Here is a 27,306-nt window from a genome sequence, read left to right on the forward strand (position 1 = left end):
ACTGATATCTGAATCTTGCATAACTCTGACTCTAAGACACTAACCATCATGGTTCATGTATGTGTACTACAGAGAAATTATACATCAGTGAAAAAGAACTTTCTTTTCTGTATTTTTTTACAAAAGCAAGGTAAATTTATGTGAAACTAAAAGGCAAAAATCATGATCAGAAAAAGGTCATTCTAACACACTTACTTTTGCAATTTATTGGCACAAGGTACCACAGAGATTAAGATCTTAGCACTGGTCAGCAAAGAATGGACAAAAAAAACAAAAAAAACCACCCACACAAACAAATCACCTCAAGAAATAGAAAAAAAAAATTAGTCCCCAGAGAGCATAAAGAAATAAGTATCATTTCTGGAAGGAATATAAAGTAGAATGCTTATGAACATAACGTATTGGCCATCACGAGAGGCAAGGTCCTAAATTAGATGGGTAACTAATTAGTCTAATTGAACAACTGCTACTCTTTCTTTGGGCTATATATTTAAAATTTTTTTTTCTTTTTTTTAATGTTGAGTGAATTTAACAGTCAATTTTCCCTTTGAACACAGAACATGGAACCACATCAAATACTTTAAGTACACAAATGCTTTCCTTAAACTGAGATATACTATGTCCACAGCATTTCCTTTATTCTATAATTTATTTTGTCAGGAAACAGAATTCGGTTAGTTTAGGATTAATCTACCCTATCCAAGTTTTTCAGAAAAATACAGTAAATTTGGGTGATAAAAACCTTAAAATTCTTTAACTAGGAATTCTAAGAACCTACCCTTGGAAAATAAGATCTACAAAAATTACATCAAAGTTGGGCAGTTCCTCAAAATGCTTCTGAAAATCTTGACTTCGTCTTTCTAAAAAGCCCCTCTGAACTAAAGGATAATAACTTTGAAGGATTGCATATTTTGTCTTTACAAAAACATGATCATTCATGTACAGTCATGTCCTCTCAGTATATAAACAGCATTTTATTTCAATATCATATACATTTCAGGGTTTTTTGAATAAATATACCTAAAAATCATTTGTCCTGCATTTTTAGACCAGCCCAGAGGATCTCAACAATTTATTGATACAATTACTAAATTACAAATTATATATAAGAAACCTATGATATGCCCAACTAATACCTCTGATATATAGTAATATTTCTCAGTTGTATGGCAGTTTGCTGAAGACTTTCTACCAATAATTAAAAAGAATTCTGAGCAAAAATCAGGATTATGGATGTTGCAAAGTGAACTTAGTAACACTTTATTTATTAAAGCTTGTCGAATCATTGAGGTTGAATTCTCCTGAAAAAATGAAGCAAGAACTTGATTTAATAATTAATTCAAATGGCACCTCTAAGGTCACAGCATTTTTTCTAAGCTCTTCTGTAGTACAAGTGCAAGCTAACTCGAATGGAATATGCCTACTAAACCACTAAAATAGTTTCTAGGCTTCTCCATTAAACATTGTGGAAAGCAAAACCAAGAGAGATAATAAATCAGGAGAGTATTTTCTAATGAATAAATTACAAATAAAAGCAAATTTGTACTATTTCCAGATTCAGGAGACCGCATGGCTAATAATTAATTTTTGATCACTGAAAAGCAACAGCCTTTGGCAAACACAACTAATAAAGTTTTTAATATACTGCATATAAATTGTACAATGATAATAGTAATGTTTGGTTTTATATATATTATGCATTACAATTTAGTGTATCATCACTGTTTAATTTCTCAGATCCACGATGAAGCAATTTATATAGATGCACACACAGAAACATACATAGAAAGACATAAGACCTGAGCCTTATTTTCCTTAGTTCTTGAACTACTGAAAAGAGCATTAATCACAGAATCACAGAATGGTAGGGGTAGAAAGGGACCTCTGTGGGTCATCTAGTCCAACCCTCTTGCCGAAGCAGGGTCACCTACAGCAGGCTGCACAGGACCTTGTCCAGGTGGGTCTTGAATATCTCCAGAGAAGGAGAATAATATGCAATTGTGCTGTAGATGATGTGTATTTTACAAAAGCACACGTATATTACCAGACACTGTAAAGTGTCTGTCTCTCTTACGACTCTGCCTGTTGATTGCTCTTCCCTGCTCCTTTCTTAGTCTCTCCTTTTTGAAGGTATAATACAATGACACTTTTTTTTCTTTACTGTTCCCAAGCTCATAACATAGGCAAGTTCTACATGCCTAGAGCTTATTTTTATTTATTTTTCTGGATGGTGACAGAGTGTAGATTACAATGTAGACAGCAATCATACATTAATACGAATGCAGTGTATACTATTTAACTTAATTACTCACGATATGAATATATTCTATTATGAATATATTAACATAATGAGAATTTTGCCACTGATATCAGCAGCTTAGACTTATGACACCTAAATTCAGGATCTTAGCAGTTAGGAATCTCATCTAATTTAAATGGTGGGCCTTCATCACTAGCCAATGGAGAGAAACAGAAGAACTCAGGACACAATTCTTTTCTAAGATGGCAGGCAGAGAGAAAGCATCATATTCTTTCTCCATGGATGCAATTAACTAAGACTAGGAGGATAAATTTTATCTAATTTAATTTTAAGAATGTAAATCAAGTGAATAAGCACAGACAAATTGCATTCACTGTTATTTTTTTGCCTGTGGTGTACTAATATAATGAAAATAAATCTTTATTCCTAAGCCTTTACAAAGTATGCCACAAAATACAGATACCAAGTATTTTTATGCATTTTCCTTGAATTTTAATTTGTTTTTCATTGAAAGGTAAAAGTCAGCATATACAAAAACATAATCAAAAAAGCATATGCAGTAATTACATATGATTTATGAAATATCCTGATTTTTTTTTTTTTACATAAAGCATTTCAAGAAACTTCACTACTTAAATAGTTTTAGGAATTTCAATAATTTTGCCAAAGTTATTTAATACTGCTTATATTTTCTTTAACGTACATTATTGGGGTTTTGGTTTCATTTATTTGGAAAAGACGTTGTACACAAATGACAAAATATAGTATTTCATATTATTAGAAATCTGTTAACATGTTCTGCAGTTATATAACAAAATAAAACACAAAACTTCAAATGCTACCATTTTATTACTTACAAATACTTTTTCTTTTTTTCATATATAGATTCTTTTGTTAATTTGTATGATATTAAACAGTGGTAAAAATATAAGGCTTTAAAATGATCCTCTGCAACTGAGCTATAGTAAGTTCAGTAGGATGCATACACTACAGCATAACTGGTAATCAACATGACAGAAGTCTGTGGCTTGACTGTGTTTTGGTATTCAGTTATCAAAGTATGTACTTTACAAACTTCTTCTGGGTAAAAAAAAGGAGAACATTAAAAAACCCACTCTGCTTTATAATTTAGAGACAAAAAAATCTTTTAAGAACTCAATCATCAGAAGACATGGCATACGTCACAGGGAACATCCCACGGGTTAAAATCACACGAGGAAAGTGTATTGATATTAATGATGCAGTTTTTAAACAGAACTATAGACAACACATGAAAGGTTTTAGATAAGAAAGAAACAGAATTAGGTATTCTAAGCATGCTTAGTTCCACCAAGCACTTTAAAGTGATCTCTAAAACTCATACTGAAAAAAACCATAACTTACTTGAAGATCTTGCTGAGCGTCTGTGTGGCTGCTTAATTTTTTCTCTGTTCTCAGTCAAAGCACTTCCACTGGCCATGGAAACAAGGTCTAAATCCGTGTCTTCTCTGCTTACAGGGCTTGCCTGGAAGCAGTGGGAGAGAATGTACACAATCATGAAACAAAATATAACATTTTCTGAACGCAGCTCACATTACCTCAAATAAACAAACAGGGTCTGTCAAACAACCTTCTTCAAAATGATACCACAATCCTTTATTGTTGCCTAGGCTGAACAAATGCACTATGTCAAAGCAATTTTGTAAATAAGATCCGATTTTAAAATTGTGGTTTGTGATCTGAGTCAATGCAACAACAAAAGAAAACATTTTAGTACAGTAATTTTGAAGAAAATCAATCTTGCAGATGGCTGATGAAACCTTAAACAGCTTAAGATCATTTACTGACCAGTCTATAATTTAAGTTATAGCTGAATGTCAGAGATGTCATGTTGAATTATTTTCTGCAATATTTATGTTTTATCCAGGACATGCACCAATTCAATCAGTCCAGGGCCCAGTAAGTAATTTAATCTTTTACTTTTTGCTAATTAACCATAACCATTAGACAGCATTTAAATTACACTTTAGGTAAGGCTATTACATTAATTATAAACTTCTTACATCCACTGATAGTACATTTTGGCATGAGGCATATTACCTGCACATAAATATGGCAAAACAGAAATGAAAATCATACTTCATTTTAGCAATGGGTCCTTGTTTTGGGAACATGTAGGACAAACGTTAAAAATACTGACCTGGCAGATATCACACACTGTAAATGGTAGATTGTTAGTGTTGCAGAAATGACTTCACATCTACTCTACAAGAACTCCCTTTCCTTGAAATGAAAAGATATTCAACATCAAAAGCAGCCATCTAACAATACTGTTAACTAGCTACTGAGGGCCAGTAACAATCATGTGGAAAAAAGAGACACTGTGGAAGAGCAACCTACAAAACCCCCAGTGCAGAGCCAGTCAGCTGGAATTACTGACACACTTAAATTTACTAGTCTCTGGACCATCAGAAGTAGAGTCCAGGAGGCAGACTAAGTCCTTCCCCTATCTGGGCTGAAAAGCCCCAAATCCTTTCAGAAGCTAGGTGTCTAACTGAGCAGTGTCCACTTTTTATAAAAACAACCAACCAATCCACAAAAAAGGAAAGACTATGCTAGTGGTAATGTCACCAAAATTTTGCGTGGTATCATAGTAGCTAGACTGCTCGACCAGGAATCAAGAGACCGTGTCTCAATTCCTTCCTTGGAGGCCTGAAGCCTGCAGCTCCTTTTTCCTCAGGAAAATGCTGTTACTATGAAGTCGTAGGCTATTCTGGAGGAGACGATCTCCAGACTTCCTGTTCAAACCAGCTCACTGTACCAAGAGCAGCATTGCACCAGTGCAGACAGGCTTTGTAGTCCAGTCTAACTTAGAGAACTCAGATGAAATGGAGACCTGTTTCATTTCTTTGTCTTTACCCAGTCACTGTTTAATGTAAAATTCATTAAAAAGCTCACGCATTTTCAAACCAACTACTCCAAAGATACAGAGATTTTATGCTCTTCCTTAGTGACTGCATACCCTTCGTGTTAGCACAGCAAGTTTATTCCTTGTTTTCTGATTCTTGCCTTTTATATGTTTCATGACCATGATTTTAAAGTTTCGCTTTGCACAGGTAGCTGGTTGTATTATTGCTGTTAACATCAATATCTTATTTTATCTTCCATAGCAGTGTCAAGAAACTTTGAAAAGAGTAATAGTTTTATCCTGCCAACTCTTTACATTTTTGGTCTTAATATTTACAGTTGCTTTAAGCTTGAGAGAGCTCTGTATGTTCAAAATCTTTAAATAGAAAGCTTTCAGTCTTTCCTTAGTAGAAATCATGCAATCATTGTGATGCTCAGAGATTCAAATCAATGGAATCGATCATTCGTATTTCCATCTAAACTGCTTCAACACACAGCAAAAGTTTTCTAATGTCCCAACTCCCAAAGACCCAGGAAGCCACAGTATTTTAAACAACTGAACTTTCCATGGAATTATTATCCAGTCCCTCTCATCATAGAATCTGAGGCTTCATCATCTTGTAGACAATATTCAAAGTTATATGCTAGGTTTCATTATGGCTGTCTGGCTCTGATGTAAATTATTTGTTATTTTCTTTCAAATACAGATAAGTGTTTTCACCCAATTAAAGTCAGAGTAATATTTGAGGCTGTATTAATCACTGGAGCAAACTTAATTTTAGTTTTGTAAAGAACCTGATTGAAAGTCCTCTGAAGCTAATTAAAACCTTCTCTTTTACATTTATAGTTTAGAGCCAAATATTTGGAAGAAATTTAAGATACTGGTACAGTTTTTCACAGAGTGCAGTACTGGACTTTCATCTGTAGTGATCACCATACTTAACTCTTCAGACTTTCTGCACTTAGTTTTATTACTATAAGCCATTTTTTTCCCAAATAATTAGAAATTAACTTCAGTGAGGAAGAATCTTTGCCTTGAATACAGCTCTGCATCTGAATATTTGTTTATTCCTGTGTTAAATTATCAAGATACTCTGTAACCTTCTGAGGTGAAAAGTGCTTTTAAATTCAAGTTATATCTTAATGATTTGGAGTTGTTGAGTAATAGTGAAGTGGTTAACCATGTAGGTAACTTAAACTACACACAAAGATGAATCAGGAAGTATGTCCTATTTGTCATTCAGCTAAATCGTATTAATTTCAAGTGGTCAGTCTAAACTGTAAGTCAGCATGCCTTCCTAAGCACTTACGGAGCATAGTAGTAAGCAAAATCATCAAAATGATCAAGATTAACATACTAAGGTCTTAGATTTACTGAAGGTTACTTCATAGGGTTTATTGCCCAAAGAGAAGGGTTCAGACTTTATTGTTAATAAGCAACCATTCAAATATCTTTTTGAATCCATGAAAAAGAATGTCTTAAATTCTTGGAATGTGCACCAATACCGGTTAGAAAAAGATATTAATCTAGCACTTTCAGAATGCAGGCTTATGTAACACATACAAATTAGGGATCCTATTACACACCAGCAAACTTTACGATTGAGCATATGACGTCTGAAGAAACTACTGGAAATGCCCAGGAATGCCTTCCTTTTCTAATTATCTTTTTTTTAAAAATTACTTTTTAATGTATATGTTCCTCTTTCTTTCAGTTTACCAGAACTTTTCCTACTTTTTGATAAATGCAGCTACGTGTTAATTTTATGTTTGTCATGATTTCCTAGCTTTTAACAGAATAACTGTGCAAAAGCACTAGGTGTATGCTCACATTTCACATTTCAACCTTTCAATGTTAAGAAAACCCATATAAATTTTAAAACCATAATTCTCCAGTCATATGTGTGCACAAACCACATTATTATTTCATTGCCTATATAGTTCCGCTTTCTGCGTTAGAGATACATTTTATTCCTTTTTCTGTTTTTCGACCTTCTCTGTCATTTTCTCTGTATTTTATTCATGTGGAACCACTATGTAATTCTGTGGCACAGGCTGTGACAATCCCATAACACTGCTAGTTATGTGGGCACACCACATAACACTGTTGTAGGATTGCAGCAGTACTTTGTGGACAGAACTGCTTACTGTAAATAAGATACAATCTACCTATGTGCACATATGCTTACCCATAATTACATAACATGTGATTTAGATAACATTATTAGATTACGATTTGCTCAAATTAGAGCAATTACTGTTTTAGACTTCACCTAACAAATAACTACTGGTGCTGCTGCAACCAAAACCCACCACAGCGGTTGCCTGCTTCATGATTTCAGTCACTAAACTTTAACAGCAACCTAAGAATTGGACACACTCCACATCAGAGAAAAATCTTTGACAAAATATGACTTCAAGAAAACAGTAACATCTAAGTCTTAAAAGCACTTTTTCAGCAGTGAATTTTAGAAGAGTTTATGGAAGTGTTTCCCAAACATATATATTGCATAGGTGGTGTTGCTAAGGAAGACAAAGGTTGGACAGGGCCAAGATTGCTCAGAGTACAGAAGGAGGCATATGACACATCATCTATCTGGAAAATACTTTTTACGCAACATTTTACATTATATATGTGAAAATAAGACACTAATTCTGTATAGTTTGTAAGTTTTTGCCCCATTTTTTTAAGCCTCACATAATCGTATCAACAAGAATATTGCTATTGGCAGCAAGATGTAAAGTATGTGTATATCTCTCTCTATATGTATATAGAAAGAGAAAGTATAAATTGGCCTGTAGGCATCATAACACTGCTCACTATCAAAGGAACTTTTGGGTATCTCTGACACTGAGTCTTCTCCTCTTGTAAACCTTCAGATTGTTAAATAGCTCATATTACCCCTCCTGCCAACCTACAGAACTACCCATTTCAGAAAACACATTTCTATAAAATGCTGTAAAGAAAAGAATGAATCATGAAAAGAGTAGAGGGCATTTTATGATGTAAAAAAACAACAGAAAAGAAATTGTAGGAAGAAGTCTGATTTTATACACTGTTTTTAATAATGTCACTGTACTGATATACTAGTTCAGCTAACTGTTTTTTAATAATGACACTATGGGCATATTAGAATGATTTAGGTATGTGACTTACAGAATTTTAAAAAAATTGAACTTTACAAGCATACATGCTTTCAGTCAATAATGTAGTTAGTGCTGAACCATATTTAATTTTTATAAACATTTTTCCAAAGTTGATTTAGAAGCTTTAAAAAACACACAGTAGCATTTGATGTCTTAAAAACAAAACCAGTATCATATTATGAAACTAGAATCCTATGTACACACATGGGCTCTTGTGCTCAAACATTTTCTTCTGATTTCCATCAATGGGTGACTTGATTGCCAAACAGAGACAACATTAAAGAATTCTATTAAATAAAAAAATGTCCTGGTTGTTTTACACCAAGTATGAATTTGAAAACACCATCAAGGCATAGCTGAATTCTGCAAAATCCCACAAGGAAACAAGTTCTTACCACAAGTTGTACTCGTCTGCGGTCACGTATCGCAGGATCTAACTCAGGCAAAAAATAACAGCTGGGAAAATGTAGAATAGAAATTTCAGTAAAACTCACGGTACCGGGTTCACTAAAATACCTGGACAGAATCTTTTCCTGAAAACACTCCTGCTAAGTAGAAATGATACTATTTAAATCTATGTTTAAGATGTATTGGAGTAATTAATATTAATTGATATTGCTAAAGTATCAGAGTAATTAATATTAAAATATTTGTACTTAACATGAAAATCAAGAAATTATTAACAACTAATATTGATTATTCCTATGCTAGAATACTTATTTAAAAATACAAATGTCAGTAAATACAACCATGCTTGAGTTTTTGAATGTACTGACATAAATAATAGCTAAATCAGTTGCCACATTGCTTTACACAGGAATAAAATTGTTTTCAGTTACATAAACGTATCAGCTGTTCTAAACAGCCTTCCAGTAATGTTCCAATGGAGATCAGTGGGACTTTTGCCACTTTCAGAAACAGTATCATAATCTTAAAAAATGTCAGTCCAAATACTAGTGCATAGCACACACATGCAGAAGGAACATAATAACATTTAAAAAAATTCTTTTATAAATTTCTGTGTCTTCTTACTTTCAAACATCATTACATGTTCTGTTCCAGTGTTTTCATTCAAATTAAAAGTGGTGATAGCTATCTTAAACAAATACTTGGAGTGTTTCACTATTATGGAACATGACTGACAGAAATATTTTCTAAAGAATATGTGCTGCATATACTTACTACAATCATTGATACAATTTAGAAATATGAAATATTTTTCAATGCAAAACATAACAATATGCAGTCCATTTCATTACAAATTAAATACTTTTTAAATAAAAATGAAGATAAAATGTACACTAAAGCCATTGCTTGCCTACTGACATGTTTTTAGGTTTTATCAGAGGTGCTTGGCATTGTGTCTACTAATGACTTCTCTACGATATCCATGGTTTATATTGAATTTATGACCAAAATATACTTACTATGTCTTCATGTTAGTTCAGGGCATGAGATTAATATTGTATTGATATTTTACCTATTTAATAACCAAAATTACATACAGAAGGAACATGTTCACAGCATTTTATTAAAGTATACGATGAAGATGTAAAAGTTGGGTTTATGTTTTGAGGACCAAATATAAATAAATGCTATCTAGTTAAAAAGTGGGGATTTACTTCCTTAATCAAATCTAACAGTATAGGTAATATTACAGTTTATCTAAATACATAAAACCGTAATATATACCAATAAAGTTATAAAATACATGACATATAAGCACTTTTTTCCTATATATTTTACAATATAAAAAACACTGCATTGCTAGCATAAAGCTGTGTAGATATCTACTAGCAGATTCTTCACTGTGTACCATTTCATTATCGCTGTGGAAGAAGTATCTATACAACGACTACTAAACCAATTCTAAAGGGTAACATGTTTGGGACCCGGAAATACAGTGTACTGTCTGCTAGCTACAAAGGCATATTTGTTTTAGAACTATTAACCTAGGTTTCACTTTACAAGATAAACTTAAAATTAAAAAAAAAAAAATAATTTAAAGGTAATGACCTCACCACTTCATCTTTTTGGAACTGGCTCCTTCATAATCCAGAAGCTGTGTATGAAGCCATTGGTAGGTAAAGTCTTTTCTCCTGAGTAATTTCTCATCTAAAGCAGTATCCAGCTGAGAAAATTCTTCTCTTTTACCTGGGCAGGAAAAAAGATACTCCTGTCTGTCTTTATTACTTTAAAATATTATTTTTTTAAGATTCTGCAGATAAACTTTCAGCATATTGCCTTTTACAAAAGAAAAAAGGCAATTACTTCCTTTTCTCGCAGATTCCAGCTAACCTGAATTTCTTCAGATGCATTTAAGAAATACTTTCAAATTAATTTTGAATTTCATAGTTTATTTTAAACTTTAGGATTAAATAATAGCCTTCTGAATAAATTCATTTTATTGGGAAATAAGGTTGTCCTTTATTCTGAAATATATGAGGAATTATACATTAGACATAAACTGTATGTCATAACATCTGTGAATTTTTCTTACTATACTATCTCTGTGCTTAAAAATACACTTTCATGTGTATTTATAATGCTATTTACCAACCTATAAGCTAAAAAAAAATTACCATTATATGCAGGAGTGGACACATGGCAATCATTCATCTGATATGACTTATTACAACACTTTAATGGTACTTTTTGATATAGGCTTTCAAAGCAATCTAATACATAAGTGAAAATACAGAAATTAAACTATTTTCCACAAATTACTACCTACTTTTGGATCACAAAAGACACCCAAAGACAGAGAATAAAATAGCGACATTATGAAAAAAAGCTGTAAAATTCTGGAGATTCTTCAGTTTTTGGGACCGTTCTGCTGAATACCACATACTTTTTGAAGCATAAGGAAGAGGATGGAAGAACTGGAAGAGCCTGCACAGAAAGCATCGTTGTTGCATGGGGACATTCATGATTAGAATAACATGATTTTCTGTCCTTATACATCAACTTTACAGGTTATGTCTTTTTGGCACCTTTCAATCAGGGCTTTTATGACATATCAGAAAACTTTTTTGGCTTTGTACAGAAGTATTTTATTTTTCTCTTTAATCTCATTTCAGATGACATTATCTTCCCTCTTGCTCATTATTCCGTTTTCCTTTCAAATATTTTTCTTTCTCTCAGTGGTACGCAAATTCAGCAGCTACTAGAAGGTGCTTAGTAAACTGTGGGAGCATGCCTGTCCTTTTGCATTTGAACCAGCCACGAACATAGGTCACTCCACTTTGTATCAAGTCCATCTGCCCTCTATGAATTATTTCACTTATCAATTTATCTCCATTTATCTTGGTATAAAGAATCTCTGTTCAAACCAAATCCATTCCCTAGGCTGAACATGTTCAATTGCCAAACCCACAATTAGCCTATTACAATTAGGCAAGGTTCTGGTCCAGAATACGAAGTCATATATGTCTTCTAGCGACTCACAGACTAGAACTTAGGCATTTACCTTCTTAGGAAGACAGAAAATAAACAGCTTGGATGGACAGTCACTATATCTACCCAAATGCTGTCGTGAGGGCTGACTGAAAAGATCAAGCAGTGAACTGCTCAAGCAGTACCAAATATTAAAATAAAAAGAGTCTTAATTACAGACTTCATCACCTTCCTTGATTAAAGCGGGAGCCATTTCTTCTTTTCCAAGTTCATAATGTTGCCTTTCCCTGTTCCTAGTTCAGGAGTACATCTTTCTGACCCTTAAATTTTTTTAAATTTTTAGGTTCCAAGTCTGCAGCTACACTGACGAACAAGATGCTGATTTATAACAGCAGTAAGAAACATTCCGCATGACTTTGTAAGAACAGTCCTGCAGACTGAGCCTTCTGCTTTTCAGCATATGTTCTCCAGTAAGGAAGAATTCCCCAAGACACTATCTTTAGTTGTTTTCTTATCTGTATTTACAGAAAAGTTGGTCCAGTATTAACCATCTTTCTCAGCAGAATTACACTTCCTATTAAAAGGATCAGTATTATTCATGCATTTACTAAAATGTTTTATACCTTTTCCTCCATAGAAAGGGAAAACTATGTAAGGATTTAAAACCATTATTAGAAGTTTGTGTCTGAGTCTGTGTGTCAGCGAAGGTCAAAAGAAGATGCACAGACAATAAGCTACGATAAAACTTACAAAAAAATAACACATTTAACTTGGAAAGGTATTTTTCTAGAATGATTGTTAACAATTTGCCTCCGTTGCAGTTTGAATTTTTGACTGAATTATGTTTGAAACTCAACTAGTTTTATATAATAAAATTTTTTTTCTTTTTGATTTATTTTTATTTATTTTTTCATATTATTTATTGACACATTACTGAAATAAGAAAGTGACCGAGATAAAAGTGCACACAATATGGGTTTTTTTTCCTTAAAATTATATATGCTATTAAACAGTTGCATGTTAGTGTTACTAGCAGCTTTTTTACTCAAATGGGTAGAAACAGTTGAATAATTTGTTTAATAATGCTGCAGAAAACTGTATTCTATTTCCTTATTTGGAACACGTGCATATTCTTACTTTTTAACACTAACATCTCTCTTTTTAATTCTTATGAAAAAATACTATGTTGTGAATAAAACCCATAGCATTATCACTTTCCTATTCCACTTACAAACATCATGTGTTTGAGGATCTGGTGTATCAGTATCATTAACATGCATTTGCTTGATAGCTTTCTTAAATTAGGGCTTTGGGTTTTTTAAAAACCTGGACCTGATTTTGTAGAAGTACTAACACTCACAAATTCCGCAGAAGTTCCAAAGAGCTGTAAGCATTCTGCATCTTTGAAATGGATCAGACCTATAATCTTTAATTGTTCAACCCAGACAACTCTTAGAATATCAAATTAAAAAGGAATACATCAAAGAAGGCATAATTCCATCAAAAACCAAATTAATCACAGAGGTACTTTAAGTATCATACACTCATTAGATTATCACTTCTAAGCTTTTTGACTTTGACACACACGTTAATAATTTAATAATTTAAGATTGGAACAGTCTTACATTTGGCATTAATACAGTAATGATTTTTAAGTGTTGCCAGTTAATCACCCACACACATACTGTGCGCTTAGGCCAGGTCCAGTGCAGGTTTCAGGGGCGCCTACTGCCATTTGCCTACAGAATTTGGGCATCTAAGTACAGAGAACTTATTCAGAAGAGCCTGAGCACCTGAAACGTCATTGGAACTGAATATTACAGGAAAATAAATTCTCTTCTACGTCTGCAAATCAATATGTGGACCTGTAAGAACCTGAACTCTGGGATCCAGAAAAATGTCATCCTCTGTCAAATTAATTTGCTGGGCATTCTCTGAGACAGCACGACTCTGGTTCTTTTTAAAATATGGATGTTACTTATGTACTTTAATTTACACTATCTCTGGACAACCCATTAAGTGAGTTAAAGGAGAACAGCTAAGAATCTGTGAACTACTTCTGGTGAAGTGCCCTAAGTTCTAGATAGAGTCAGCTATCTTGTTATAGCTTTTTCTTCAGGATTGATGCATCGTGTGCCCTCAGCTGTAGCAGTCAACTTTAAAAAGAGGACTGAAACATACCCAAAGGGAATAGGTTGGCACGCGGAAGCTGGAGATTCAGACCTCACCAGGCTAAGGAGTACCTGAAACCTAAGTTTCCCACTGCTTAAGGAGTACCTCATACCCATGTTCCCCAGTGCAAGGGCAAGTGCTCTTAACAGTAACTCAGTATACCAAAAGAAGGAAGCTGGCTACACAACGCGTACATTCAGGATGATCTTTAAGATTCCACATTTCAGTTTTCAGATTCTATGCCCAGGAAACACCGATCTTGATTGCTGTAAATCCCAGTTAGCTACTCAACTTTTTTGTCAATTTATATGCAAAAGGATGCTGAGGAACCTGATTCAACACAGTGACCTTTTTTTTTCAAATCTGTGTGTTGATGATGGGAAGATAAAAGGTCTAACTGTACTATGTCATATGCTTCTTGAAACAGAGAAATGTGTGGATGTGGAGAAGTCTGTATTGTATGCAACCTTCTACAGTTAAATTTTGTGTTCAGAGGGTGATTAATTCACTTCCAAACTTGCTTCATAAAGAGTACAATACAAATAAAGACACTAAGAAAACTGAGACTTACAATGGGAAAAAAAGGGCTTGGAATTTCTTCAGCATGCTACGTTTTCCTCCCTTAACATAAAAAATATGTGACCATAGTTAATTTTCTCAATATGCATTCTGGAAATGATGCTCTTAATATAGGAATTAAGTAGTTGAGCTTGGGTATAAAATTCATATCTATGCTATTAAAACTTCAAAATTTTTCTTATCCATCAGTATTCTGTATACATTACTGGTCAGCAATTTATATTATGAGGGCTTGGGTGTATGAGCGTACAAACTACAAAAAAATTCTTCTGAATGAAAATTAAAACTCCACATACCCTGCAAGGATTTTTATAATTTCTCCTATGTCTTCTAGAAAGTTATGTTACAGAATCATAGAATTTTTTAGGTTGTAAAAGACCTTTAAGATCATCAAGTCCATGTTCTAATACCCATTAATAAATAATCTTGAAATCCCAAACCTAAAATCCAACTTTTAATCTCTTTTTGTCCATATGTTAGTCAACACACAAAATGGCATTATTTTCATCATAATCTATATAATACACACAGAAGAGAAAGCAAAAACAACATGAGTAATAACATTGGTACCAAGGCAAGAAACTGAAAAATTTGGAAACAGACAGGAAAACAACAATAATAAAAAAACCACAACAACCCGCCCACCTCCACCCCTAAAACAATCCAGAAATTTATAACAGAATGTAAGAGAAATGAAAGGAATTTCTTCTCTTCCACAAAAAGCTTGACAAATTTGTCAGAAGTCTACTTCGACAGAAGTCACTAAATACACCTAAGCATTACATAGCAATCACTACATGCCCAAAAGAATGGTTTTGAAAAAAGATTGGTGTTTAGAGTAGTCTTTAGCACGCTCACAGGTATTCAGGGAATACATTTATATTCGCAATATATATGACTTCCAGACAGTCGGTAATATCATGTGGCAGTAATTGATAGAGTTCTTTTCTCTTAAAATTACAGTATCTCCAGATAATGTCTGTTTATCTACAACTCAGGTCTGGAATTTTCAGATAGTGAAACACATACATTTCTACCTTGAAAACAAAGAAATGTGTTTGTGATACAGCTATCCTGTATGCATTAGATTATTAGTTTTAGACGTTACTTTTCCATCTGAGTAACTTTTTGCTAAATCATCTTCCATGTCTAGGACTATAATGAATGAAATAAATATATTTATAGCAGTGTCTGGGTGAGTTCACTGTTGAATAAAAGATGAAATAGAATAGTTTCACAAGCATACCTCATCAGGTTATGACATGAAAAATTTCTTGATGCTTAAAAATGCATTATCAATTACATCACAAGGAGATTTGAACATGGGAGTGCTGATCAACCCGCAAGAGCATGTCTTTCAAAAATTATAAAAACAATTAGTGAAAGTACAAAAAATATTTTTGAGAGTTTTTTCCTAAAACTTGTGGCCTTTTTCTTTTTACCAGGTATTTCAGATGTTTTTCAGACTGTAAGTAAGGTCTACTATATTCCTATTCCATCTGTAAACCTCCTTCTTTTCTCTAATCTCTTTATCTGCTATTGTAATCATCTCCTTTTCACCACATGACTTTTCTTGACCTCACCCTTACACTCATTCTTCCTGCATTGAATCCAGGTATTCACCATAGTCTCAGTTAAGACCATAGTCTTTATTTTGGCTGTCCTTTTTCTCCTAATTTCTTTTTTCTGCTGTCTTTTACACTGTGCTCTGTCTCTGTGTGATTAACACCTGTAATCAAGCTCCACCTGCTTAGTTCATCCGCTTCAGTGATTACAACATTTTAGCCTGTGTTTTCTGTGTTATGTCTTTGATGTCTTCTTATTAGATTATGTAAAAGCTGAACTCTTTCACTGAGATTCCTAAACCACTGAAACTGTACAAATATCAGCTTGCGAATTCAAGGAAAACAGCCTTCCCACACATTCTTTCCTACTTTGCTACTTGTTCCTGCCTCTGCAGAATACACCACCACCACTATTAATCGGTAGTAATTAGCATGTATCCCTAGCTTACTGGTTATGCTCAGTTTGTTCCCTTCTCCACACTGAGGCAAAACCCAAGTGTTACTTAATCTTCAATGGTGTATTTTTAAGATGCTTCATTTAAAGTTATTTTTCTCTACTCGTATCACAACAGTGTCAACGAAGTTCTCCTGGCATTTCCTGATTATTTAATCTCTTTCACTGCAACCCTCTCATCACACAAATATATTGCAAACTACTCCTCCATATTAAATTGCTTACATCTTTTACTCTACTTGTGAACATGGCACATTTTCCTTTGAATTGCTTCATAGTGTTCACTTTTCTGGTGCTGACTTCAAGGCAGCATTAAACACTGTTCCTTCCAATTTATCCAACTTTTGCAATCTTTGTGGGCTGTGACCACTTTCTGTACTCCTCCATTTACGTTAAACACAATTTCTCATTTGTCTTCTACAATTTCCTTTATAACAATATCAGTTTCATAACACGACATTTCCTAAGACATACAACACCTTTCCGAGTTGATCTATAAACCTAAAGAAATATTTCACCTGACATGTGTACAGGAAGCTGCTACACATGCAATTGCTGATTTCATGTTTTGCTAATCTGTGACTGTTCTGATCTGATTCAGGCAGTGAATCTTGAGATAAGAACTTAAAGATCTATTTGGGGAAGGATATAGGGACTGAATAGTGGAGGGCTAATAACAATAAAAATGTAAGAATAGGTTGCTTGGATCAATTAAAAATAAGTCATAGAGATGGGAAGAAAAAATAAAGGAACGGTAACGCGCTGGTTTAACAGAGGTCCACGCTCTCCAATAAACTGTATGAGAATCCCTTGTCCACCAAATAAAAAATTATTTCTTTAAATAAATAAGCCAGAAAACAAAATAATATTCTGCAATTTGATTAAACTGGTTGATTTTGTACCATTTAAACCATTACACTCAGTGTTATGTAGACTACTGTTCAAACACATTCTTATCAAAGAATTCTTCAGCAAAATTGGTTTATTTCTTCAGGATGCTACAGTAGCCATTTAAAACTAGAATTAAACATATAGTTATGGTTATTTATTTTAACCTCAGTGCATGACAAAGGCCACGTGAATTTTTCACCATAGAAAAGCAGCAGAAAAAGCAGGAGAATAAACATGCATGAACAGTTGGAAATGTTAAGCTTCTCATTGCTTTGAAACCTTCCAAGTCAGGAAATGCAAAGATTGAGCTCTGGTCACTGAGTCTATGATTTTGCAATTATTAAATTTTTTATTAAATGCTGTATAGTCACTCACTCAGTTGAAATGTATCAGCTCTTCTGGGTATTTTTGTCTGTACTAAGGCAAGTATTGAAGGCGTCCAAACATCAAACTGTTCAGTCCCAGTACATTGGACTCTTCTATAGTGGTAGTATAATAGACATCATTACTATTAGGATAGCCACAAATTTTCATATTAATGCTGTGGTGAAAGTGAATATAGATTACATTACTCAGGAATACATGTAACGCAAGTGACAACAGATAGGATGAAGAGTATATATAAAGAAAACTTTAGTATCTCAACATCTACCCACACCCAAGGCTTCCTCAGGTTCCCAAAACTTAAATAGGTCGAAGTTGCATTACAACTGAAAAGAACAGACTAACATTTCTCAGTCCAGCCACCCAAGGGCAGACTTGTTTTATGTACAGGTTGGGAAATAACATGAAATAGCTTTGTGTTTGAAAAACTAAGTTGGTTCTTTCTTAAAAAACAAAAAGAAACCCAAAACAAATGCTAACTCTACAAAAATGGAGAAGCTACAGGTATGATATTCTACCCACTTGCACACACACAGATGAGCTCCCGATGTAAACTACTCCTTCCTGCAATCAGCACTCTTCAAGACCTGCTCAGGCTTTTACAAGTTCAAAAAGTACACAAAAAACCTCGCAGCACTACGCTGTACTTTCACATTATTCTTTTGTGCAGTCTTCTATGAGCAGGGTGTTCTGTAGTCTGTATACTATCTGCTTCAGCCACTCAGTATAGGCAAATGTCATCAACAGCACTGCTAAGAAATAAATTTGGAGTATAGCGAAGAGTTACACGGAGATCTTTGGACAGTCAAGGCCCTTGAAGATAAAAAAATATTTTGAAATGGTATGTTCAGTGTTTCCATGTTTAGTTATCCAACAGTAAATGTAAGGAATAAATGAGATGGAGGTTGATTGAGCCTATTTTCTTTACCCTTACTGCCTACACTCTCACATAATTTCTTCTCATCCCCCAAATCTGCCTAGTACAGACTGTATCTCTAGTTTTTCTCATGATCTTTGGAATTAATAAACCCCCCTAATGATGGACATTCTCTACTGAAAAGAGGAATGGATTTTATATTGCTCAGGAGAAAATTAAGAGATGCATAACATCAAATTTTTTTTACAAGATATTTTGGTAGATTTTATTTCTACACATTCCAGTTCTTAAGAATAACTGACAGAAACAATTAAGAATTTGAACAGAAGTGTTTAGTTGCTCAGTAATGAAACAGCATTCCCAAGCAAGAAAAGATTATCACTTCATATGAAGCCCAAGCCAGAGGAATACCTTTCTCTAAATTCAATAAACGAAGCAAAATGATTTAAGACATCAGATCTTCCAAAGGAATTCTCAAAAAAACAAATACAGAGGAACATTTTGTAAGAGTGCAGGAGGTCTTACTACTATGTTGCCCCCTATCTAGAGGGCAAAAAATACAAAAATACAATAAATATTGAGTGTGACAATCATTAAGGTAAGTTTTATTTGTACTGAAGGACTTAAAAGAAAGGGACCAAAAAATCCAAACTCAGTAAAATGTTTGTTCAAAATAACAGTTTGAGGTTGCTATGTGACAAGAAGACACGTATGCCAAGTACTGAAAAAAAAAAAAATCATTACTCAGGAGCAGCATGAAGTTAGTCAACAAAGCTGATTTACACGACAGTAATAACTGTCGTAATTTTTATGAGCAACTAATTAAAATTGTATGTAATTTTGTACCACAGCTTGGCAATGTACATTAAAAAAAGCCTTTATCATGTTTACTCTTGAGAATAAACATTTTTTCTAGATAATTAGCTGAATAACATATGATCTTGTTTTTAAGAACTCATATTCATGAATACATGTATTGTACAAGAGTACCATACATGATTGGTACTTATAAATTTAGAGTAACACTGAAAGGGAAATAATGAAATTATTGTATTAATGTCAATTAATACAAGTTCAGTTATGAATACCTATGAATTTTTTATCTATTTTATCTGTTATGTTACATACATTTTTCAATTTAAAAGTGTTTTATTTTGTGTGGGTGAAATTCTTCCTAGTTTACTTTCTGATTTTGACTTGAAGTACTTGTTGGTATTTGATGAAGGTACTGTGACAACAATTCACAGCTTTGTCAGTGCAATAATGCATAACAGCAGAACTACTTTATATTTTTAAATATATACATAAAGTCTACACAGACTAAGTGCAAGGCTGCTGTGTAATTTACTTTATAGTAAAACCCAGAGGTACCACTGAAGATTAGGCCTGTCATTATGCCAAACACTGTATAAAAAAGGCTTGATTAAATGCTCATTGAATTCAATGGGAAAGACGTCTCAGATAGACATGGTTCTTGTTATTAAGACTCTACATCCAAAGTGAGTTAATACCCTAGCGTGTACAATTCTTATATATTTATATCCAGCTTAAAAATAACCATAAATATTAAACTTACAAGTGACTATAAATAAATACAGACATAAAAGTACTACTACTTCTTATTAAGTTATAGTTAATTGGTTGATACATCATGGAAAAAAATAAACAATATGAAATTCCAGTGTCTTACGGAACTATTAAGAAAAGGGAATTCCATTTGTAAAGAAGGACAGGTAAAAACAGCAAAACAGACCCACAATTTGTCTGTAAGTTGTCCCAGGTTAATTCTTAATTCATATGGCTCAAAGAGCTTAGTTTTTTTATAGATGTCTTGATTAATTGGACTGAAATTTTCAGTTTGTAAACACATGAAAAATGCAGTAATTATAACACAGTATATTATTTTAGAGAAACCAACACATACCCAAGAGCAGTCAGCCCCAGCGGAATTGAACTGACTTAATTATATTACATTGGACCAATTATCATTACAATGGCACAATTCTCTTATATCTATGCAGAGAAGGTTTGAATGATTTTTCTCATTGAATGAAGAAATCGAATTAAAAAAGGAATAAATTAGCTCTGACTCCTCCTGTTCTTTTACAGAATTTAGTTCAGACCTTTATTTAAATTCTTTTTTTAAGGAGAAAATAAACAAAACAAAAAACCCAGTTCTATTACTGAACATAATTTAATCTTCTTTAAGCTTGATTGCAAATATTTTATTCTAAGAGTAGGTGTGTTTAAATTAGTTTCTTTTTTACTAAACTTTTAAGCCAAATTCGCTTCGAAACTCTCCAGCTCACTGACTTACATATGTATTTCTCTGTACTTATATCGAAAATTTGTACGAAAAGGAGGGAGTAAGTTAAATACCATGATGATTCTGAATAGGTGAATTTGCTTTTTGTGCATTGCATTTACATTTGCAATAGCCTTCAAGACAGCCATAACTAATGAATTTAAAAGTATAATTTACCTGTTGCCTAACAACAGGTAAAACACTTGTCTATTCCTAACTTTGCTTGCTTGCAGCCAGTTATCTAAGATCCTGCAAATAGCATAGGAACTTACATACCATTAAGGTCTGATTCAAAAAGGAGTGAAATTCCATAAATTCAATTAGGTAAGCAAACTCTCTCTTGACATTAAGGAACTTCAATAGCTAATCTCACACTATTTACTCCAGAAGAAGGGAATGGACGATTATATTATGAGTTTTACAACCTTAGAGACTAAATTAGGATATTAAAATTGTATTAACTTACACTGGAATTTGTATATCATTAAATATGTATATCATTAATTTTTTTTTTTAAATATGTGAATTAAATATTATTTAACTGGTCAAACCAAGATTTTACTTCTACTGTAACAGTCACTGTCATGAAGAAGAACAAACATCATTTCATTGCGAAGTTTGAATGTAACAAGAAAATACCCACTTTTTGCCCTATATTGGAGAACTTGTTTTATAAGATTCTAATATAGTTCCCTTTTCATACAAGACCTAAAAATTTTAACAGAAAGTAATCTGAGTGAAAAGGTAAACAGAATTCTTTAAAACAGTTGAAGAATTAGAGAAATATTAACTAGTAATATTTACAGAATTTTTAAAAATTTAACTACAAAAGTGAGCACAAAGCATTGTTTTGTTCAGCAAGATTTTTATGCTTTTCTGAAAAGTTAAATACATTGATTAGAAGCAGTATGTTAGAGGTATTGATACAGAGGCTAGAAAAATGTATATGTATCTGCAATGAGAATACAAAAAATGTATGTAAGTAAATACAGAAACTTGTCTGTAATGTGTACCATAGTTCTTGAAACACTTTCAAATCTTTGAACTCCTCCATATCCTGGTTCAGTGAATGCATCAAGGGATACTAAAACTGGAGAAATGCCTGAACAGCATCATCATCTTCAAGGCAGCCAGGTCTCTGCACAATTCTCCTTCAGGATTCTCGCTAGAAGAGGATGAAAACGGGAGAAAAAAATGCAATGATGTAGCAAAACAGACACCCAAACCAAGATATCTAATTTTCAATGCTATTTAAAAGTCTGAATTCTACTCACCTTCTCCTGAATTCCAAACAGATTCTTCAGCTTTCACCTGACTAGTCCTGATTAACTACATCTCATAGTGCTCTGGATGCTCATCAGTACTGTCTCCTTGTGCAATTGCGTTAATTATGCGATGAAAAAAGGGGATTTGTCCCTACTATTTCTATGATAAACAAACACGTTGTTGACAGGAAGTCATAGAAATATATAGTATTCTCATCAGGGAAATAAAACAAATTTCAAAATAAGGAATTAGTATGATGCATGAATAACTCGCATGCTAAGTAATATAGTGAAATAATAGTAACTATTTGTACAAAGGTATACAAAACAAAAATCCAAAGCAGCCGTAATTGTGGCAGAAGCAACTTTTAAAATTTATTCCAAGTAAGCTTTGATACTTATTTCCATTTGCAATAAATGAGAGATGTTTGAAAGCAAATTTTGACTACAGTGCACAACTCACATGCTATGATGACAGCCTATGCAGTGTTTTAGCATATGTAGACCAGACTACAAGTAGAGTCTGACCAAACTTAAGAAGGCAGACCTGGCTAAGAGTCAGGAGTCACGCTTATTAAACTGAACTCTCAGGGGTATCATGCAATCAGAGGTCACAATCGAGGCAACAGAAGCAATGTCACGATATCAGAGAAAGGGCCAATTCAGACCTGCTCCCTGACAGGCAGTGAGGTCACGGCTTGCGGCAAATAACTGTATTAAAAGGGAATATTCTCTGCACACTTTTAGAACTGTCATCTGAACAAACAAAGTCAGGTCATTGGTAGGTTAAATCAGAACTTTCTGCCTTAGTAGCACATAGGTTCCTTTCTTTTTACATTCACTACTAATTTCTCAATTACAAAATATACATCAGCTACTAAAGCAAATTCTCAGTAAATTTAACTTTGAAATATGAAGTAGTGTTTGAATTTCCCCTTTTTAAAAGTTAAATTCTATTTTTGACAAAAGATATCTCTGGTCTCTTCATAAACCGAAAGTTACTAAGCTTGCTTCATATTAGAAAACCAAGAGCATGCAAGAGCTTTAGGGAAATGACTGTCCACGGTCAGTTCTTAGTAATCCTCATATTCAATCTGCATTTGGAAACCTTTAAAAAATTAAACTTCTTAATAATCTGCTTGTTTAATGATTATTGTGAAAGTGAAATAAAGTTTTTTTGTCTGGCTATTTGGATTTCTTTATCTCATTACCTGGACTGGATTATCTACAAGATGCTACAAATGTAACAATTAATGAAATTATAACCATGTTGGATTAGTTAACCTGACAATAAACCTGCAAAACAAGAACTATTCTAGACTGTCATGTAAATAAAATTATATTTAAAAATATTATCTCTGTATGCAGCCTTTCTTAAGAATATGAGAAAAAAACCCTGGAAAATTCAGTATTTCTACCTTTTTTATACACATAAACCAGATAAAATAAGATAGAATATCTGAATTGCACCCACCAAAACAGTACAAACTTATGAATTTCAAATAACTGCTAAAATGTTTCTGTATTGCACATGGTAAGAACTGAACTGTAAAGCTATGAAATTGGAAGATGTACATTATAGAACTAACACAGCACAGAAGTTACACAGATATCACTGCATGATTGTACATTTTTATTAATACATTTGAGTTCCTTGCAATTCTTTGTAAAACTATCTAAGTCTACTATATGTACTATTTTACGGATTACATGAAACTTGTAAAAGGTGTAAGACTTTGGTATAAGAGTTACTACTGAATAGCATAAAATTTTCAATATCTAAATTTCAGTTTTAGAGTCTTGTTTTAACGTTTTGCTTGAAAAATTTTGCACATCTTTACCAAAATATATTATGTACCTCAATCACAACATTATTACCTATAAAAAAGGAGACCTGTATGTGCATTTAGTATTGAACACACGAAAATGGCCTTATTTGAATGATGTATATCTCTGACCTCTTTAATAGTATAATTCTCCATAACACCATCATTCATATTACAGAATGGGGAAAAAAGAATTCTTTTATAAGAAACATTAATCAATTACATTTTCAAATCAATGAAAAGCTCTGGGGTGAAAGCCTTCCTTTAATTCTCCTCTAAAAGTACTTAAAATATGCAGAGGCACTGCTGTTAAAATGTATAGCTACAGGAAACATTTCTTTAGTTGTGATTTAAAATATATCATGTTGTCCAACTGAAACATTGTTCATAGCTCCATATCAAATACAAATTCTTCCATAAGATGAACATTTGTGCAATGCAACAATCATGATATTTTATGGACATAAAACATCTATTTTCTGTGGCCTATATTAAAAAAACATTTGCATACCAATATGATTTTAATGCTTGAAATACTCACTTCGGAAGATGCTTGGAATATATCTGAAAATGCACTTTTAATGATCTCTTCATTAGCAATTGGTTTTTTGAAGTGTAAAAAGAGTATTGGACATTGTTCAGTAAAAGCAAAACAAATAAACAAACCACTCCAATCTTGACTACAGTCCCCAGGCATCCAAACAGATGGCAACAAATTCAACAATTACTTTTAACTAGATGTGCTGAATCCAAGTGTTGTAACACTTTATTTTAGAGGAATTTAGGCAAATCTATTCTTTCTTTCCCCCTCCAACCAAATCCATTTGGATTTAAGTTGTTGCTAAAATTATCTGTCTTTTGCACTCTAAGACCTGGGTCACAACCTTACTTAGGGACAGGAAATAGTTATCAGGTCACTGAATGGTCAAATGAAAAAGGATTTGAAATGCTTCGGTACTCAGGGGTCTTATTCATGCAAAATGATTGCCTTATGTAGTATTAAAAGCTGTGAACACGGAGTCAACTTGTTTACATACATACTGGCTGAGATACAGATACCTACACTACCTCGCTTTTGGATATAAAATGTCAAGGAAAGGAGAAAAGAAGAGAGGTAAAATCTCAGAAGATGCAAATAAAACTATTTTAACTACTGTGTTACCTTATTCAACAACGAGAAAAAATAGTTTTGAACCTCTGATAACATTTTGGGTGAAATCTCATTCTCGCTGAAGTCATCATTGGGTAGTTATTAGCAAAAAGCATTAAGACCTATTTTTTTTTTCTTTCTTATATACAGTTCCTCTTAGGCTAAAGACTGGTAAACTACTATGCTATGAAAGCACAGGTGGTAGCCTACACATCATATAACATACAAATTTTGGAACTTCATTGGAACACACACACACACACTGTTTCTAGCTCAGAGACCACATTTAAGTCTGATGCACTAATAAAAGTCCTGATACCACCACGAATTATATCAGTCTGCAAAACAGTGGAGACATGAACAAAGAGATAATGCACAGGAAGGTGAAATGTGTGGTCAGAAACCTTTAACATGTGAATACAGGAACCCTAAAGACCGGAACCACAGTGACAATTCATAACATTAAGTTGATGCGTACCTATGGCAAACACCTCCTGTTCAGGAATTTCAGGCAAATAGAACATTCTTTTTTTGTCTTTTTTAATTGAATGTGAAAAGAAAGAATATTACTAAAAATGTTGCATGTCTATATCATTTTTAAATATTCAGGCACTGAAGTGCATTGCATAAATACACATAAATGATGTTTCACACATTTATTTTTAAACTTGTACCATAATTTCAGGATTGTTTCATTCCACAAATACTGAAAAAATCCTACAGCATCATTGATGGACAGGAGGCTAGAAAATTAGGCACAGATTTTATTTTTTAGTTGTATTTTATAGTAAAAAACTAGGCCACTAGAACTATGTAACTGAAGCTTGAGTGCGTGCACTGTAAGGCCCCTGCAGTCTTTTACAACTTTTCAGCGTACCGCTGTTGTGAACTGGGTTTGCACTCTGCCAGCAGAGCAGCTCTGACCCATGGAGAGCACTCCTTCAGATCAACACTGCCTCAGGCTTTACTGCTTTCTCCAAAAAGTCTTACATTTCAGGCATCAAGTTGAATTTCTTCTGGAGATGATTAACCCAAACCCATGACAGATTTTTTCCAAGATATCCAACTCCTTATGTTTATTTTATCCTGGCTCTTTTTGGATGTACTGGACACAAGTAACCTACTCATTTTACATGTTAAAGGGCTGGTGGAGAGCCATTAATTCCTTAAAATGAGAAAATATTTCAATGCGAGAGTTCTGTTGTGTGAGCTCAAACTAAATAATAAGAAACAAAGCCACAGAATTTTGATTTTAAAAGATAGATCCCCTTCCACACTACACGCTTCTGCAATGCATTTTCATCACATTTCAGGACAGATCTTAAGATTCTCTGGAAATGCATTATTCTGTCATTTTTGTCAGTGCTGCATGGCTTAGAAACTGCTTCTCTAATGTGGCACACAAATTTAAAGCTTGGGAGATATGTAATAATTGCATTTTATTGTAAACATGGCAATTGAGCTAGCAGAATTGCAGCAAGGCCATATTTAGAACGTGTTTCTTAATCCTTTTCAGATCACAGATCAATAAATGATGACTTGATTTAGAAATGGATGTTTACAAACAATGTGCTTCCTAGGAGTTGACGCCATTTATATTTTTCCATTGAAAATACCTGATTTCTACAAGAGGAAAACAGCCAACACAAATTATTAGCTACAGTACAATGTCCTTTTAAATGCTCCTAAATAATAAACAAGAAAATATGTAAAGCACAGAAACAGACAAATATTAGCATTCCATTCTCAGTACCTTCTCTTAATTGTAAGGCAGATACTTAAAAGCATCAGTGATTCAATACAATACAAACTCTATTTAATTATCACATATACTTTTCCTTCAATGTATTCATATTTTGTAATACAAAAAAATCTAAGTTGATCATTATGTAACAATATTTTAATGAGCTCACATAATTAACTCAAAGGTAACCTTAAATTACCACTTTCCAAAGTCTTAAGTTCACATTTTTCATTAACACTAGTAATAATAATCTATAAGAATGTTTTGCAACATTTTTCACTTGAGACTACAAGGAGTTTCATAATTATGAACTATAGGAAAGCTGGAAAACAGACAGCTTTAATTGGGTCCTTGCTATTTATCTTCCAACCACCTGACCTAATCACGGGATCATTTTACCTCTTA

The 27,306-nt window shown here is 33.3% G+C and overlaps 1 protein-coding gene across 4 annotated transcripts in view; it reads right to left on the minus strand.

Annotated features, from left to right (window-relative positions):
* LRRIQ1 (leucine rich repeats and IQ motif containing 1) overlaps positions 1-27,306 on the minus strand; it is a 112,861-nt gene that overhangs the window by 11,904 nt on the left and 73,651 nt on the right. For all 4 annotated transcript variants that reach the window (XM_075428876.1, XM_075428879.1, XM_075428878.1 and 1 more), the window contains 3 exons: positions 10,315-10,447; positions 8,689-8,749; positions 3,644-3,764 (listed from right to left, as the gene is read on the minus strand). In XM_075428876.1, the coding sequence (XP_075284991.1) occupies positions 3,644-3,764; positions 8,689-8,749; positions 10,315-10,447 (315 nt within the window). The remainder of the gene's footprint in view (positions 1-3,643; positions 3,765-8,688; positions 8,750-10,314; positions 10,448-27,306) is intronic.

Source organism: Opisthocomus hoazin, chromosome 8 (genome assembly GCF_030867145.1).
Source record: "Opisthocomus hoazin isolate bOpiHoa1 chromosome 8, bOpiHoa1.hap1, whole genome shotgun sequence".
Lineage (NCBI taxonomy): Eukaryota > Metazoa > Chordata > Aves > Opisthocomiformes > Opisthocomidae > Opisthocomus > Opisthocomus hoazin.